The sequence below is a fragment of the Lontra canadensis genome, unplaced genomic scaffold (assembly GCF_010015895.1).
Source record: "Lontra canadensis isolate GAN:19392208 unplaced genomic scaffold, GSC_riverotter_1.0 scaffold17, whole genome shotgun sequence".
In the NCBI taxonomy this organism is placed as follows: domain Eukaryota; kingdom Metazoa; phylum Chordata; class Mammalia; order Carnivora; family Mustelidae; genus Lontra; species Lontra canadensis.
In genome coordinates, this window is record NW_022631011.1 from 294,460 (window position 1) to 312,768 (window position 18,309).

Sequence of the window (18,309 nt, forward strand, 5' to 3'; positions counted from 1 at the left end):
AGGTTTAATAAGCCTCCCAAGGAGTTTTCTGGCTCAGGAAATCACCTGTAATAAACACAAGTAGTAAATCCTTTATTTTGAACATAAAGAGGTGTGCGATTTTTCTTAAAACAAGTCTTCCCTGCCCCCCTTCACCTCATCCTCTCATAAACAAAGGATCAGTAAATAATGAAAGGACGGCAGCTGGGAGGAGCAGCACTTTATTGTCCGGCCCAGACTCCCACCGGCCAGCCGGCCAGTGCTCCAGTCGTCAGCAGGGGGACCCTCCTGCTGGGTACTCTGCTGGGGCCCCCAGCCTCCCTCCAGCTCACTGAAGAAGGCCCTCATTGTGTTCCTGAGGCCGTGCAGCCCCTTAGAGAACCCACTCTTTCTATCTTTCCTGCAAGGTCACTGCACAGCAGTAGAAAAATCAATGGCCCTGTTGAGGGGGAAGGAAGGCATGTGCAAGTTCTTCGACAGTCTTAACCACATTGCTTTATGACCTTGACCTCACTTTACTTTTGTTTCCTTTTCTGCAAAATGGGTATAATCTCAAGGAGGTGAAAGTACTTTTGCAAAGTGAAAGGCTTCAAACCACCCTTTGGGTGAGGGGTTGGGGACAGTGCCCCCTATACACCCACTCTGGGGTCACTCAGTTGCTTATGGGCCACTGCTGCCAACAGGGAGGGGCTCCTCACGGGGTAAGTGAGCAGCTCTGACATTCCTATACCCCCATGTTCCTTCTCTCACCAATATCTGGGTATGGAGCCGCCCCTCATTCTTCCTTGGCCATCTCTCAGACCACCCTCCTAGGTACCCCTCAAGTCTGCCCCCTTGAGCAGGTTTCACCCCAGTAAGAATTTAAGTAGGAAGAACCTCACCTGGTTTTTGCTTCTACTCCAACCCCTGTGGGAGGTCCTAGACTTTGTTCTCATCAAATCAAACCGGTGCAGGGTATGGGGGGAGGTGCAGGTGGTGATGACGGTGAGGGCGGGCGTGGGAAAGGGACGCAGCACAGTACAGTGGATGGTCTGGGCTACAAGGCAGGAGGTCTGGGGTCTCTGTCCCTTACCTAGTTCTGTGACCTTGGGCTGGTGTGATTACCAGCCTGAGCTTAAATTTGTCATCAGCAAAGTGAGCCAAGTAATTCCTCCTGTTCCGGGGATCCTAGGGAAATGCATGGAGAAAAGCCGATGAGAATAAGCCTCGCAGAGTATAGAACTGGACAGGCATGAAGCACTGTGGACACAGGGGTTTCAGCAGAGAACAGTGGAGCAGGAACCCAAGCGACTGATCACAGGAGAAAAACACTCAGACCCCCAGCCACAGGGACAGGAAAACTCTGGCCATGGCTGGGATGAGAATCCAGGAGGGCCTATCAGGCCTGGCCCTTGGCCCAGCCCTCACATGTCTTGTCCTGTGGATGGGAGGATGAGGCATTGGGGGAAAGAGAAGGGGAGACACAACTGTGTGAGGCGGGGTGGAGGGAGCTGAATTCCAGCGTTCAGGGAACTCCTGCTGTGGTCAGCACCTTCAGCAGGAGAAGGAAGCTCAGAACTCATTTCGCAGAAACCAGCCAGCTCCAAGCCCAGGCCGAGGTGCGGTGCGCCGGGGACTGTGGGCCCTGGGTGTGTCCTGGCAGGGTAATAGAGCAGGCGTGGCCGGCTTCTCCCAGCTGTGGGCACCCTGCCTGGGGTGCTCCGGGAGGCAGGCTGGAAGTTGAAGGGGCCGGGCCCAGCCTCCCAGCCCACAAATCTGGCCCTGGCTTCTGGGGCAGCTGAGGCCCTGGGGCATTCTGGGGCCAAGAGGTGTGGCTGCCCTGCTTTAGGGACCTGCCAAGGGCTGGGTGGAGCATGCCCGGGCAGAGGTCTGTGGGGCTGGCCAGCTGCTTGGGTCAGGCCTCCCTGCCCCTCTTTTGCTCTGGCCCACCAGCCCCTTGCAGGTTTCAGAACCCATAGGACCACTGCCCACAGGAGGCAGAGGGTGGCCCCCCAGCCTCATGGCCAGGTCTGGAAAAGAACGCCATGTCTCTTCTCAGCCCCTGTGCGGCCCCTCACCCTCACTGTGGCCACCTTCTGCCAGGTGGCTTTGAAGCTCCATGCCCAGGCTGGGGAGGAGCTGAGGCTCGAGACCAGTGGGGCCACTCCCAGGGCAGCAGGAGTCTGCCGGCTGGGGCCAGCCTGCCCTGGGGGTTTGGCAGATAGAAGCATAACCCTGAGCCCCAGATTTGCTGAACCGAGCAGGACTCGGGGAGGTACTGGGCTTGTGGATCCAAGCAATAGAACTGTCCCAAAAATCACGCCACCAAGGCAGCCATGGAAGACAAGAAAAAGATGGGACCAGAGTAGGCATCAAGGCCCAGCCCGCTGTTTTCTAGCTGTGTGACCTGGGGCAGGCCACTTAGCCTCTCTGATCCCATCAAATGGGAGTCATATAAGGATGAGATGCAAGGATGAATGCAAGTGCCTTATGAATGACAGGGCTCTGTTAAATGCTACATGTTCCCAAGGCAGAGGGTTGGAGCCACCGCGCTGCCCTTTATGACTTCAAGTTTATGCCCACGGCTCTCATTCATTGGGCTGTTTCATGGCAATCTGAACATGACCCAGACACAGAAGCAAAGCCTACCTTAGAGCAGGTGAGATCTAGGCAGTTACTTCCCTGTTTCCCCGAGAAGCAAACCGAGGGCAGCCGGAGTACGTCATTTGCCTACCATGCCCGTCTCGTTTCCGGTAAAACCAGTCTGAGAACATGTGTCCCTGACTAGCACCTGCACCTCAGGGTGGGGGTGGGGGCACTGTAATCTATCAGAGCAGCAGAGGCTGGGGCGTCGGGACACCTTGGTGCAAAGTTTGACTTGGGAATTAACCCATTGTGTCACCTGGGGCACAGGCTCCTGTCTGTGCCTCATTTTCCTCGTCTGTAAAATGGGTATAAAATGTATCCCAGCCTTGCCTGTTTCCTGGGTTAGAAGTCCATGAGTCAGGAGCCCTGGAAGGGCCTTGGAAGATTATCATGTCTTACATGAGCCGGGGTGGCCCTGGGAGCACGTAAAGGCTGTTCTCGGGGTATCTCTGGGAGAGGTGCTTAAATAGTGTGGACTTTTAGAAAACTGCTAGAAAACCAATAAGGTCCTACTTCCCTCTGCCAAGACATCAGTTAGGGGCCCGTGTTCTTCCTGGACTTCATCACAGTGGACACTGGTTGAGAGCTTACTGTGTACCAGGGGGGCAATTCATGTGCCCCTTCTCATCCAAGCCACGGGACGACTCTGAGAGGTGGACGTGACCATCATGCCCTTCATACGGAGGATGAAACTGAGCAGGAGGACGGTGATACCGAGTCACAGGGGCCATCAGTGGGGGAGCCGGGAGGTGGACCCAGGCAGTCCGAGAAAAGGGCCTTCCCCTCCACCACTCCGAGCAGGGTCTTCTGTTCTCAGAAGGCCATCTGTCCACTTCAGGCCCCTGCTGTCTGAAAACCAGTTCCTGCATGAGGGGATTCTGGAAACCTAAAGTCTTCCAGATCCAAATGACATGGGACAGCTTCTTCCTGCCCCTCTGTCGGGTGAAATCCTCTCTGTCCTGCACAGTGCCGACAAGGCCCCTCCTCCTGAAATCCGGGCCTGATCGTCCAGGCCACCGGGGTCCAGTGCCTTTCTGTCCCTACTTCTCCTTTGTGCTTGGGACTGAGCCACCCTGATGTGCATGGGTCTCAGCCCCGAACCCCCCCTCCCTGGCCCATATCCCTCTGCCCTGACTCTGATAAATCTCTACAGTAATAGAGGACCTTTGGGGAGGAGGGTTTGAATCCCAAGCTGGACTTTGTAGGAGGCAGTGTGTTGGAAAGGGATGAATATGAGTGTTGGCCCCAGGTGCTGCCGGGTTCAAATCCTGCTCCGACCCTTGCCAGCTTGAGGCTCTGGCGGCTCACTCTCTCCATACCAGGCTCTGGATCTCTAAATTGGGGGTGACGATAAAATATAGGCACCTCTCAGAGCTGTGTCCGCTGAGGAAGGATTTGAGGCGCAGTGACCGGCATGTTACAAGCCATCCGTACGTGGTAGATCGTAGCAATGATTCTTGTAAATGCTCTAGCCAGCTTGCTTGACAGGTTATCAGAACCGGACACAAAAGAACACAAAAATTCAAGTCATATTCAAGAAATTTGTACTGAAGGACTTCTAAAGCCCGATTTCTTTTTCCTTCCTTCCTTCCTTCCTTCCTTCCTTCCTTTGAGAGTGTGAGCCGGGGCGGGGAGGGCGGTGAGGGGGAGGGGCAGAAGGAGGGAGAGAATCTTCAGCAGGCTCCACACTCAGCCTGGAGCCTGACACGGGTTCAATCTCAGGACCCTGAGATCATGACCTGAGCTGAAACCAAGAGATGGGTGCTTAACTGACTGACCCACCCAGGCCCCTCTAAAGCCAGGATTCTCTAAGGCATTGCTGTGGGTCAAAGGCCCTGGTGGCCTCTTCCAATTGCCCTGCCCCCACCACTTTTCTGTTTCTCTTATAGGAATACCTCCTCCCCTCCTTAGCTAGTACACTGGAGGCATGCCCCATCCTTCTGGTTGGGGAAGAGGGGGACATGGGCACCCTACCTGGGACAAGTAGTGTTCCCATTCTATAGCTGAATAAACAGAGGCTCGGAGAAGAGAAGTACTTCTTTGGTCAGACAGGGCTGCTCAGACATCCCTGGGCTCTAGAACCTTCCCTGGAGGGCAGAGGCCCAGGGGAGGTCCCCTGGAATGATGAACATCTGGGAGAAGTTTTCTGCTGTCCTGCATCCTTCCTCTTCCACCTCCTTTCTCCATCTACAAGCTCCTCTTTCCCTCTCACCTCTCTCCTGCTTCCCCTTATATTTCTGATCTATGTTTTCTTCCTATCCCCTCCTAACCGAGGTTTATATTTTGCATTATGCCTCTCCTGGCTGCTGAGAGTTTGTGTGTGTGTGTGTGTGTGTGTGTGTGTGTGTGTGCGTGTGCACAAGCACGTATGTGTGTAATTCTCTTTCCTGAGTGTGTTATTCTTGGAGACAGCACTGCCTTGGCTTGGGTGATGAAGGGGATGCAGGGCCTGGGCAGGAAGGTAGGGGCATGGTGTGGCATCTCCTTGGGGACACTGCTGTCTACAGGCCCTCCAGGGCCTGGGAATCTCAGGGTCACCGGGGAAGCTCCCGGAGTGCACGGAGGGGGCAATTCTTCCCAAAGAGACAATGAGATGGCAAACGGCAACCCCACCTCCTGCCCGGAAGAACGACTCCCAGGGTCATGGTTACATCCGCTCCTCCGGGAATGGGACAAGAGCTCTGAACCGAGGCATGATGAGAAGTCGCTGCTGGGCAGGAAGTCCAGCCTTTGTGTCCAGGGTCACCCAGGCCCCAAGGATGAGGCCCCGTCCTCATCTCCCTTTTGCACCTGTAGCTTCTGGAAATCATGACAACAGTCATCAGGTTTTCCGTGAACTTGAGATGATAAGATGAAGAACCAGAGGCCCTGAGAGGCCAAATACCCTCCCAAAGCCACACAGCTAAGGGCTCCTGATTCCCAGTCCCAACAGACGGGGCTCCCAGAGTGACGAGAGGGACAGCTAGTGTAGGAATGGCCAGCCTCCCTTCCTCATGGGGCTCCGATGAGACACTGACCACTCACCCACAGTTCAGTGGGTTGCGTCTCCTCTATTTTAAAAAGGCAAGAGAAAGCTTAAAGAATTATAAGAATTTTCTCTCAGAAACATTTAGAACATTTTTGTCCTTAAAGCAGTAAGCCCTTAGCAAGCAAGAAAATGTGGCTCTCCATAAAGAACTGATTTTCTGGGACTTTACTGATTTGGACTTGATGCTTAACACTCACGTTTCCATTTGCAAACCTGAGCGGAGAGGGTGTCTCTGAGCACAAGGAACCTGCCACCCGTGTGGTAGCTGGGTGGGAATTTGGAGAAGGGGCCATTTCCTTATTGCCTCTACTTGCATCTATCAAAACAGCCTTGTAATACACTGATTTTGTTAGACTGGAGCTTTTAACCACCGTCTGCTAACTATCACAGATCTATCATGTCTCCAAAGTCAGTAGGCCCTGTGTTAGCTACTGATGGCTGCGTAACAAATCACTCTAAAATTTAGAAACTTAAACAGGGAGTAGACGTTCGCTGCCTCACAGGGTCTGTGGGACCTGAATTCAGGAGCAGCTCGGCTAGGTGGCTCCGGGTCAGCAACTCTCAGAGAGTTGTAGCCAGGGTATCAGTGGGGTCTCTGGCATCTGAAGGCTTGCCTGGGGCTGGATGGACGGCCCCCTCTCACGGTGGCTCAGTCACACAGTGGGTGAGCCCGTGCTGGCTGCCGGCAGGAAGCCGTGGTCCCTTACCATTGGGCTGCTTGAGTGCTGAGTGTCCCTATAACATGACAGCTGGCTTCCCCCAGAAGGCCCCTTATAACCTCCTCTCAGAAGTCGCACACCATCACGTCTGCAAATCCCACTGGTTACACAGGTCAGCCCTATTCACGAGGAAGTGGACCACGCGAGGCCATGAGACCTTGCTGCCAGGAGACAAGAATGACATCTTTGAGTCTGCCTTTAAGGGCAGTGCCATTGTATAGTGAGCAACATGCACAACGGTAATTTTGGTGCCACTGGGCCTCTGCCCTTGGCCTTCACCAGCTGCGTGCCATAATGACAGTCTGATCTCGAGCAGAAACACCGAGACGCAGAAAATAAGTCCAAGACAGAGTGAGGTCCATGGCAGGAGTCATCCGGGCATCTGAATTGAGAGCTGGAGAAAGGATCATCTGAGTGGAGTCTGGGAGTGTGGGTGGGCTGTGACCTCCTGGAGAAGGAGGATGATGGACGTGCGGGGTACTGGGTGCTCTCCAGCCAAGGAGCTCAGCACGAGCAAAGGCACGGAGGCTGAGAAGCAGGTTTTGTGTCGGGGAATTAGAGAGGGAAGAGGGTACAGGGCTAGGGTGTGGGACACATTTGAGATCAGTGCTATGGGTCGTCAGCTCAGAAAGTGCGATGGGAAAGACTGACAGAGCCTCAGCTCTATCTCCTCCTCTCCCCTCCTCCCCTGTTGCCTGGCAGAGCTTTGCCAGAACCACCACCGGTCAGGGAAGACAGAGAGAAGGGGAGGCTCCGCAGGAGAAAGTGGGCGAGTTCCAGGGTCCCCTCTGGGGTCTCAGAGATGCTTTGCCCCCTCGGAGGAAAGCCACAGCCTGAAGCTTGCTTGGGAAGTCTTCCTGATGCTGCAGCTCCCAGAGCCGGCCTAGCCTTCATCCTCCTGCTGGCCCTGCCTGCTTGGCCCTCCTGGGAAGGAGGGCCAACCTCCCCTGCTGACCCAAATCCTTTCCACGCCTCCTGCACAGAGGCAGCCCTGAGCATCTCTGAATGCCCGAAGTCTGAGCCCCTCGGGGGATAGCAGGGACCCCTGGCCTTCCTGGTGGCCTTTGTGGAGTGGAGGTAGGAGGTAGAGTGGTTGGGGTTAAGAGCTTGGCCTGGCGAGCCGGCCTTCGGACTCAGAGCCTTATGCTGTAACTTAACATCTCTGTGATTTATCCTTTTGTCCCTCCCTCTCCTCCTCTGTAAGATAGGGACAGTGATGATTAGAGGAGCTAAATGCCATCTGTTGTGAAGATGGGCAGGCCTGAGGCCAGGTGATGGTCCTGGTCCCTCATTTGGGAGCCCCACTGTGGGGGGCAGGCACTTGGTCTGTGGTCGGCCCAACCCTATCCTGCCATCCGGCCTTTAGAGGCCTGAGTGTCTGAGCTCACTGCACAGAAGGTCACGTGGGACCTGCCTCCCACAGAGCAGCCCCAGCAGTCACGGCAGTGTAGAAGGAGCCATCCAGCAGGGAGCCTCTCGGCCTGCCAGGCATTCTCAAGCCCTCTGCTTTCCCTCTAGCCCCCACCATGGCAGCAGGGAAGCCTGGGGTGTCAGGGAAGGAAGGAGCCTTAGAACTCTCTCTGTGGCGTGGACAATTGAGGCCTGCAGCCTGGGGTTGCCCTTCCTAGTCAGAGAGAAAGAAGGGAGTCCTACATAGGACCTTAGGGGGACCTGAGCCTCCTGGAGGGAGGTAGAAGTGGGATGGTTTTTCAGTAGACAAGAACCAAGTTAAATGGGGCCATTCAGAGCAGAACCTGGCCCCCCAGACCTAGAGTGCCTTGGTGGAACTGCCCATTTTGCATTTACTGTTCCCACAGCCCGGAACTCTGTTCCCTACATCGTCCTGTGGCTGGATCCTTCTTACCATCCAGGCAAAGGACACCTCCTCAAGGAGGTCCTCCCTGACCACTCTGAGTAAAGTAGTCTCCCTCTCCCCACCACCCCACCCACTACTATAGATAGATGATAAATAACGTTGGGGTGGAAGAAGATTTATTGATTGGTTTAGGTTGTTTCCTATCATTTGATTTTTTAAATTAAACTTTTTATTTTTGACATCATTTTTTGATTCTCATGTGGTTTTAAGGATCGTCCAGATATCCCATGTCTACTTCACCCAGTTTTCTCCAATGGTAACATCTTTCAATATCATAGTATGACATCAGCCACAATCGTGACCTTGACACAATCTAGGTAAGGGACATTCCCATCGCCAGGAGGGTCCCTTGTGTTACCCTTGTATAGCCACGCCCACCTCCCTCCTGCCCCACCCCTCCCATGTTCTCCATCTCTATAATTATGCCACCTCGAGAACATTATGTAAATGGAATCATATAGGATGTAACCTACCAGTATTGGCTTTTTTCACTCTGGCTTTTCCAGGAATTGTATGCATCAGTAGCTCATTTCTTTTGATTGCTGCCTAGTCCTCCCTGGAATGGATGCACTGCGGCTTGGTGAACCAGTCACCCGTTAAAGGAGATCCGGGTGCTTTCCAGTTACTGACTACTATGCACAAAGCTGCTGAGAACATTTGCATTGAGGTTGTGTGGACCTAAGTTTTTATTTCTCTGGGATAAATGCTCAAGAGTGCTTGCTGGGTCAAATGGTAGTTACATATTTCGTTTTTTTTCAGAAACCACCAAGTTGTTTTCCAGAGAGGCTGTGCCATTTTACATGCCCACCAGCAATGGCTGAGTACTCGTTTCCCCACATCCTCACCAGCATTTAGTGTTATCACTGTTTTTATTTTAGCCATTTTGAGAGGTGTGTAGGGAGCTCTCAGTTGTCTCTGGTGAATCTTGCTGTATCTTTATCACAGTTATGTCTGTAAGTGGGGTTAGAACAGGGGCTTTCTTGGTCTGCCCTCTGTGCATTCCTGGAGGTCAGGGCAGAGCCTGGCGCTGGGAAAAACCCAGTGACTAGTTAAGGAATGAATGTCTGGCCTGTGGGGTATCTGGCCCTCTTAAAGAGGAGAAAGTGGGAAGGCAGCAAAGCTGTCACTCTGGGAAACCTCCTGAGCCCCTCCCACCACTGGGATTGCTCAGGGAAGCCTTGGGCCCTTGGTGATGGGAGAGGATGGAAGGGGGAAAGAGCATCAGCACCCTGCACTTCCCGCCAAGCTCCTGGTACCTCCAGACCCCATTCGCACGTACTGTGTGCCCGGCACTCCTCACTCCTCTCCTTCCTCCCCTCCCACTGCATCTGCCTTCCCAGAGTAGAAACATCCAGAAGATAAATGTGTGGGGATCCCCAAAGATCTTCCCACAGGGGCACAAGGATTTCAGGTTTTGTTTTTATTTTTTATCTTCTGTCCACTGTAATCGCACTGGGGTATGGCCCAGGTTTTGCTAGGATTTATCATGGGCCATAAATCAAGCTTTGCCGTAAGTAGAAGGGTCCTCCTCTAGGTGATGGCATAAAAATTGAGGTGGCTTTTTGTCCAGGTTGAACCTGCAGACTTGGGCTGTGAGTCTTACTCCCTACAGGGAGGTAATTCCTGGTGTCCTCCGTCCTGTACTTTTCCCTCCTCGCAGCTCTCACTGGACACACTTTGTATTTTATATATAGAATGCTAAGGGGTCTCAGAAGAGGCTTCTCCCTGCAGGAGATGCCTTTCCCCGAGGGTAACAGAATACAGACAGGATACATTAACGATGTACTTGAATTTAATGTGGAATTTGAATGTGTATTTTATATCTGAAACAGCTCACAGATACACATAAATAGGAAGTATATACATGTATAGGAGGTCAGTATTTAAAAGAAAAAAAGAGGTCAAGATGTGCAAAAGAAGAGAAACTTCATCAGCTAAGATGAAGCCAGAAGGAAGGTCCAGAAGGCAAAACGTGGGCTATAAGACCCCGGCTTCCATGCTGAAATTGGGCCACAAAATCGGTTTTAAGATTCCTAGCAGCTCTATCCATTTGCTCCGGCCGCCATAAGAAAGCAGCATAGCCCAGGGTGTTCCAACAACAGAGATCGATTTTGTTATGGTTCTGGAGGCTGGAGGTTCAAGGTCAAGGTGTCTGTGGGTTTGGTTTCTTATGAGGCCTCCTTGACTCATCTTCTCACTGTGTCTTCGTGGGGTGGCCCCTCCGTGTGTGTCTGTGGCCTCCTGTCCTCCTACAAGGCTACCAGTCAGACCAGACGAGGGCTCGCTCATATGACCTCACTGTAACTTTAATCACCTCCTTAAAGGCCTTACCTCCAAATACAGTCGCATTCTGAGATACTGAGGGTTGAGAGTTCAACATAAAAGGGTTGGGGGGGGCACCCCAGCCCAGCTCTTCACAGGAGACAGTAGGTCAAGATGTTCATCCATTACCTGAGTCACAGGTTTTGTGGGGGGAAATAAAAGGACAAAAAAACAGAGCATTTTCCCAGCAGGAGCCCCAAGAGGTGACAGACCATTCCCCCTGTGGCGCTTTACCCACGGATGTCATGTGGGTAAGTGGTGGACGCTGTCCCCGTAGCACGCAGAGCAGTTGGGGTTCCCGTGGTCCATTCTGGTGTTTCTAAAGCTCCACGTCAGTGAAATGGAATTCAGTGGAAAACGTGCTCGTGAGAAGCTTCCACAGCCTTGGTGGCAGGGCGGATGCCCGCTGCCCAGTGAGAAGCCTAACTCTGAGGGCCTTCGGGGTCCCGGGAGAGAACCTGCACGTTGGACAGTGAAAAGCCTGGCTGGCGAGCTGGGCCCTGAACGGCAGGTGGGGTTTGGTAAAGCCAAGAAAGAGGAAGGCCGACCTCCTGGTGGAGGGGGAGAGGGCAGGGAGGGCAGAGGTGCTGTGGCCACCACTCCCAACAGCCTGGCCTCCCAGGGGCCCCAGCACTGGAGATCCCCTCCCGGGACAACGCCTCTAACCCAGGTCTCCTCTCCGTGCATCCCCGCAGGGCTCTGGCTGAGACCATGGCCAATGGCATCGACGAGCTCATTGGCATTCCCTTCCCCAACCACAGCAGTGAGGTCCTGTGTAGCCTGAACGAGCAGCGGCATGACGGCCTGCTCTGCGACGTGCTCCTGGTGGTCCAGGAGCAGGAGTACCGTACCCACCGCTCCGTCCTGGCCGCCTGCAGCAAGTACTTCAAGAAGCTCTTCACGGCCGGCGCCCTCGCCAGCCAGCCGTACGTCTACGAGATCGACTTCGTCCAGCCCGAGGCCCTGGCCGCCATCCTGGACTTCGCCTACACGTCCACGCTCACCATCACCGCCGCCAACGTCAAGCACATCCTCAACGCCGCCAGGATGCTGGAGATCCAGTGCATCGTGAACGTGTGTCTGGAGATCATGGAGCCCGGCGGGGACGGCGGGGAGGAGGACGACAAGGAGGACGACGATGATGACGACGAGGACGAGGATGAGGAGGATGAGGAGGAGGAGGAGGAGGAAGAGGAGGAGGACGAGGACGACGACACAGAGGACTTTGCCGATCAAGAAAACTTGCCTGACCCCCAGGACATCAACTGCCACCAAAGCCCTTCCAAGACGGACCATCTCACCGAGAAGGCCTATTCGGACACACCCAGGGACTTCCCTGACTCCTTCCAGGCTGGCGGCCCTGGGCATCTGGGCGTGATCCGGGACTTCTCCATCGAATCTCTGCTGAGGGAGAACCTGTACCCCAAGGCCAACATCGCCGACAGGAGACCCTCTTTATCGCCGTTCGCCCCCGACTTCTTCCCGCACCTCTGGCCGGGGGACTTCGGTGCCTTTGCCCAGCTGCCCGAGCAGCCCATGGACAGTGGGCCGCTAGATCTGGTCATCAAGAACCGGAAGATCAAGGAGGAGGAGAAGGAGGAGCTTCCCCCACCCCCACCGCCCCCCTTCCCCAGCGACTTCTTCAAGGACATGTTCCCTGACCTTCCCGGGGGGCCGCTGGGCCCCATCAAGGCGGAGAGTGACTACGGTGCCTATCTCAACTTCCTGAGTGCAACCCACCTGGGGGGCCTCTTCCCGCCATGGCCGCTGGTGGAGGAGCGCAAGCTAAAGCCCAAGGCCTCCCAGCAGTGCCCCATCTGCCACAAGGTCATCATGGGGGCCGGGAAGCTGCCGCGGCACATGAGGACCCACACCGGGGAGAAGCCATACATGTGCAGTATCTGCGAGGTCCGCTTCACCAGGTGTGTATTGCCGCCCCCAGGTCGGGGCGGGGGGGTCAGAGCGGGACACGGAGGGCTGGGATGTGGAGACAGCCAGTTCTGGGGAGGCCCCGCTGGATCCGAGAGGCATGTCAAGTTTATTTGCTAGAAGGCGCGTACGCAAGGCCTTACCTGGTGCAGGGATTCCCAAACCCATTTCAAGAGCTAGAGGGTTTTCTGAAATACAGATGAGGTGGAAGGCTGAGATACAGTATAGGTGAGGCAGAGCTGTCCCGGGTAAGGCAGAGCGAGCCCACCCCCCCACCCCGCTCCCGCGCTGTGCTTGCTTGACCTCCCTCTCCCCTCCCCCACTGTGCACCCACGGGAGCCAGGTTGAAGCCCCCCAGTGGAGTGTCACCTCTTTAGTTTACTCCACGCATGCTGGGCCGCGTCCTGAGCTGCTGCAGAGACCGTCACCACAGCCCTGCCCTGGGACGATGGGGCGGTTCCTGCCATGGCCTTTGCTTGCAGAGGAGCAGTCCCCCTCTCTGTGCAAATTGGCCACCTGTAAGTGCATGGAGAGGAAAATGCCAGAGCTGGGACATGTATGACACCAAAATCTGTGACCGGGAGACTGCAGAGACCCCCCCCCCCTTCCCTGTCGTCCTTTCAGTCCTCTTCTGGATCCTATCTAAAGGATCAGCCTCCTTTTATGTCCTCCCGCCGATTCTCCATGTCAGGACGAGGGTTCACTCTATGCGGTTATAAAGTTTGAGATCTGAAATCGGTACATCACAAACCTTCCATCTGACACAGACTCCATGCCATTCAGCAAGCATGTGATATGTGCCTTCTCTCCATTGCAACATTTGGGTTCAGAACTGATTGGGGGTGGTGGTGCTGTGGGCTCAGATGTGTTCCCTGCTCCGTTTTGCTGGTCCTCATATGGGAAAATAGGGTTTGTTGGTGCTGGGTGTGGTCACTGGTGTGAGGCTGCCCCGGGCACTGCGACAGTGGAGAAAGTTCCGGCGGGTGGTGTTGCATCAGGGCTTGGTCATTTCTGTGGATCGGATGCAGACAGAGCCTGGTGGACGCCTGCCCTGTGACCGTGACTTACCAGACTAGGTCCTTGCCCCACACAGCCCCATTCCCTGGCGAAGAACTCCCCTTGAGACCCACACTTGTTCCAAGGGCAGTGCCACTACTCCATATCCTCTTGGAGATTTTTCTTTGGGAATTGCTGGGGGCTCGTTGTTTTGAGTTTCCTCAGTGGGGCCCAGCTTTGGCCTTTGAGGAGAGAGTGACCTTTTTTTTTTTTCTTTTTTTCTTTTTTGGAGCCAAGTTGAATAATAGCAAATCAGGGGTGGTACTTTTCCGGGGAAAAAAATAAGATGAGCATTACAAAATAATGAGACCCACTGTCTTGGGTGGCTTCAAACTCTCTTTGAAGTTTCCCGAGAAGGGTATCAGTAATCTGTTCAAGTGACAGTGGCAGGGGTGTCAGAGCTCTGCAGGCTCTTTGGTGACTGGAAGGAGGATACTGATTGTTTCCAAGGTGGCTTTGGGATCCCCGCACGGCTGCTTCTGAGACAGACACCCCAAACAGAATCTCTCCCAGATGCTTGGAGCTGACAGTGGAGGGAGAGTCTCCAGGTGCAGAGGGGCAGGGCCCCACTTACCCCAGGGGCGCCCCCATAGTCTTCCCCACAGCCCTGACCTCAGGGCACTCTGCTCCCCTTATTGGCACACAGCAGCTGGGCCCAAAGTCCCTGGGACTCGCCTCCCCGGGATAGCCCTCACTAACAGCCCTGCCACTCGAATCACCGCCAGCACCCCGCCGCCACCACCACCTTCTCCTAAATTTACCTTAGCCCCACAGACCAGGCTGGAACACCTGGACGACCGGTGACAAAAGCAGGGGGATCATTTTGGGGAGATAAACTAGGCCACAATTCACATTCGACTACCATTCACCCATCTCCAGCCTGTGACTCCCAGACCAGGCCCCTGGGAGTGACTTCAAAGACAAGGACACTCTTCACAGGCCAGATCCAGCCAGGCCCCAAGTCAGTCACAACACCCCCTCCTGCCATCCAGGGTCCATGTCCCTGATTTCCCACACCTGTTCCCTTCCCACAGGGCTGACTCCGGGACCCCTCTCCCCTGCAGGGGAGCCCCGGCTCTGTGGCTTTGGAGGAGGTGCACATCTCAGCATGCCACACAGTGAGCCTGCCTAGCACCCCAAGTCCCTTCCTTCGCTGGCCCTCCCCTCCAGGCCTTTCCCACACACACAGCCTTCTGTGCAGGCCGTGCCAGTCTGTGGGCCCTGCCTTCCCTTGGGAAAATGTTAAACTTGGTCAGTCGCTGCAGACAGACTTCTTGCCCTCCTGACACGAGAACATTCTCTGAGTAAGCCTCCTGGTTCGGGTAGGACACTGGGTTGTAGAGGAGGGCCGCATTCCAGAACCCTCCCTCCCAGCACATTCCTGATGATCCCGTAGTAGGGGGCGTAGGGGGCGGCTGTGTCTGCAGCCTCACCAGCCCTCACCAGCCCTCCCGGCCAGATCCAGGCCGTGAGTCTGCCCTGCTGCCCTCCGTCTGGTCCGCTCCTGCTCAGCTCAGGGACTGCCATCTGGGCCCCCTGAAGCAGCTGCGTTCCTGCCTCAGTCAGCACCTCCCCTCACCCAGCTCCCGCTGGACTCTGACCCCACTGAGAAAGGTCAGAGTTGCTCTTGGGCCCCCCCTTCCCAGGAGCAGGGGCGCCCCAGAGTGGGGGGAGGCTGGACATTTTCCTGGCCTCCTCACACAAGGGACTCTGGGGACTTGATTGCGTGCCGAAGGCTGCCGCTGACCACCCTCCCTGTCACATTCTTTAGAATGGCGGGCTGGCTCCATGCTTCTGTCCTGCCCCCTCCCGGAGCTGGCCCCGCAAGGCTCCTTCTCTGAGCCCTGGCCTCTCCCTGTAGTCAGATCCCTCACAGCACTTCCGTGGGGACTCTCCTGGGGGCTGACTTCCTGCACCACCTCCCACAACACCTTCCCTCCCTCCCCAGATGGAGGCACTTCAGCAGCCCCTTAAAACAGCTGCTGCCTCCTTGACTCAGGATTCCCAGCCTCCCTTGTAAGGCCAAACCACTCCTAGGGACCGGGTCCCTCGGAGGCTGAGGGATCTCGGACGGGCCGCCCTCGACTCCTCCTCTTAGACACTATTTTCCCTCTCTTTCCTTAAACACAGCTGAGCTTCCACTCTCTGGTCGGGGCTCCTTTCCCTTCCCCTTGATGCTGACCCCACCTCCCATCACTCCAGGGGATGTTGGAGCGGCCCACCCTCCTCTGGCAAAGTGGCCCTTTTGGCCCAGGCTCTGAGTTATGACCTCAGATGCCGACTCCCAGAATGTCCACGTGTCATTCCTCACGGCTTCGGCAGCAGCGGTGGTGAAAGGATTGGGGAGTCCTTCCCGCAGAGCCCCTGTTCTGTCCTGAGAGCCCAGCCTGTAGCTCTCATGCTGCGGTTCTCCAAGAAGAGAGGGGAAGGCCTCCCCCACCATGGCATTGTCTCTTCCTTGGCATCAGACCCTCACCTCGGAGACGGTGCTCAATTTCAAGCAGCCCTGGGGACTGTTGTCTTTCCACTGATTGTTCCAGATATGAGACACCCCTGGAGCCTCAGGCAGGGCCTTGAAGGCTTCAACCAGACTATGTTTCTTTGGCCCCACGCTGTCCCCTCCCAGCTCTGGTCACCCCACAATCACATGGAGTCCTTCTCCCTGAGTCTTGCACCCTGAGCATCACTGTCTGGCCGGCTGTGACCTCCTCAGTGTCCACCAGGCCTCCTGCCACCAGCCCATAAAGGCTGCAAAGCTTCACCTCCGACCCCTGCCGCCCGCGTGAGCCCCATGCCGGTTGCTACACACACCCGCAGTGGTCTGCTCTCCAGACCAGGCCAGGAGCCCGGCAGCTGCCTTTTTCCCATATTTCCTTTTTAGCCCTCCCACTCCTGGCAGCCCTGGGGACTTATTAAGACAATGCAATGTCATTAGCAGTGGTACCAGGAAGAGGGGTTGTCTCAGTCTGTCAGGTTACCAAGAAGTGTGGGCGGATGGTGCTGGGAAAGCATTGTTGGGCCTGGGAGCCCTCGCGGAGGCCAGGGACCCTGGATGAGACCCCGTGGCCCTTTCCTTCACTCGAGGGAATGAGCTCATAAGGACTGACACAGCTTTCCCATGACATGCCCCACTGGAAGGGGGAATGCAGATCAATGCTTGGGTGCATGGGGCCTGGACTGGTCCCCAGCACAGGGTCAGGGAAGGGGATGGCAGACAGGGAAGTCAGGGAGAGCCAGAGCGCACTGGAATCGGAGCCAGGGGAGCTCTGGGAACTGCTCCTGCACCTGCAGGTCAAGGGTCAGTCGGCAAAGGCTCCACGAGCGCTCCCTGCACGCTCCAGGTGGTGTACCAACCCTGCAGAATACAGAAGCGTCCGACAGGTTCTCATCAAAGCAGGTCGGGTAGCTTCGGTGCCACGGACTGAGTGAGGCCAGAAAAGCAGTGCCCCGCACTCACTAAGTGATGCTGAACGGGGCGGGGGGGGGGGGGGGGGGGGGGGGGGGAAGGGAGGGGTGTGATGGTGGGGAGAAGGGGCTCCTTGCCCCGGAGTGACCTAGCTCGAGGGACAGTATTCAGGTCACGCGCTCTGGAAGGTGAGGGCCAAGGATAAGACCTGGGTGGACACGGAAAGGTTTGTAGAGGATTGCCCTTGAAGTTGACCTTGAAGGGTGGAGGTGAGGAGTTGGGAGTGGGAGACATTTCCAGCAGTGCAGTTTGCCAAAGTAAACTGAGAAATAGGTGCAGGGAGGAGGGGGGCCGGAGCGAGGTTTCATGGCTGGGGAGGAAGGAGCACGCACGCTGACATCTGGGCTTGGACCTCTGGTGGGAGCCAGAGATGGCGCACTGGTGTCCAAACACAAGATCTGCAGAGAAAGGGAAGGAGACAGGATTTACCAAGCATCCATTTCATAATACGGCAGGCTCTGCACTGGAAGGAGGGACGGCTAGAAGTCTGGCTCATGCCTCCAGGTGTTCAAAGACACAGAGTCGACCAGTTCCCCAGAGCGTGGCCTGCTGAGGGACCAGCATATATGTCTAGTGGGGTGGGGGGGGCAGTACTCTGGGGAGGGGAGTTAGCAAGTAGATGGGTGATCTTTTCTTTCCAGCTTTATTCAGATATAATGGACATAGAGCATAGAAGGCCAAGGTCTACGATGTCAGGATACCACGCTAATGTGTGGTAGAGCGCACATTAACACACCCATCGCCTCAGATGGTTACATTGTGTGTGTGTGTGGCAAGAACACTTCAGATCTACTCTCCTAACAACTTCCAAGTATACAATGCTGTATTGTTAACTGTAGTCACCGAGGGTTCCCCGAACTTAAAACTCAGTTAGTAACTGGAAGGGTTAGCTCGTGAGGGCCTTGTAAGCCATGCCAAGGAGCCAGTTAGCACATCGGCCATCGGGACCACCAGACCTCCAGTCCCAAATGGAAGGGATGAAGAGCTCAGCTCCTGAGAGTCAAGCTAGAACACTTTCTGGCTAAACTTAGGCCACCTCCTCAAACAAACCAGATCCGTGAGGAAGCAGAGGTAGAAGAACCATCATCTGCAAAGCCAACTAGTTAGAGGGAGGTTTGGTGTAAACCCATTCCCCAGATGCAAACACTCACAGAACACCAGAGGTCAAAATGGTGCAGCCCAGCCTCCCATTTTAGAGGTCAGGAAACTGAGGCGCAGGTCACCTAAGGACCTGGTCCAGTTCTTAGAGCCTGCCTGCCCCCGGGCCTGCCTCTGCCAATGGGCCTGCACATTATATCCACGTGCACGG

At 55.4% G+C, this 18,309-nt stretch overlaps 1 protein-coding gene across 3 annotated transcripts in view; it reads left to right on the forward strand.

The window, feature by feature from the left end:
• ZBTB7C (zinc finger and BTB domain containing 7C) overlaps positions 1 to 18,309 on the forward strand; it is a 269,704-nt gene that overhangs the window by 245,436 nt on the left and 5,959 nt on the right. For all 3 annotated transcript variants that reach the window (XM_032859451.1, XM_032859450.1, XM_032859452.1), the window contains one exon: positions 11,245 to 12,471. In XM_032859451.1, coding sequence (XP_032715342.1) covers positions 11,261 to 12,471 — 1,211 coding nt within the window. In that variant the 5' untranslated portion in view covers positions 11,245 to 11,260. The remainder of the gene's footprint in view (positions 1 to 11,244; positions 12,472 to 18,309) is intronic.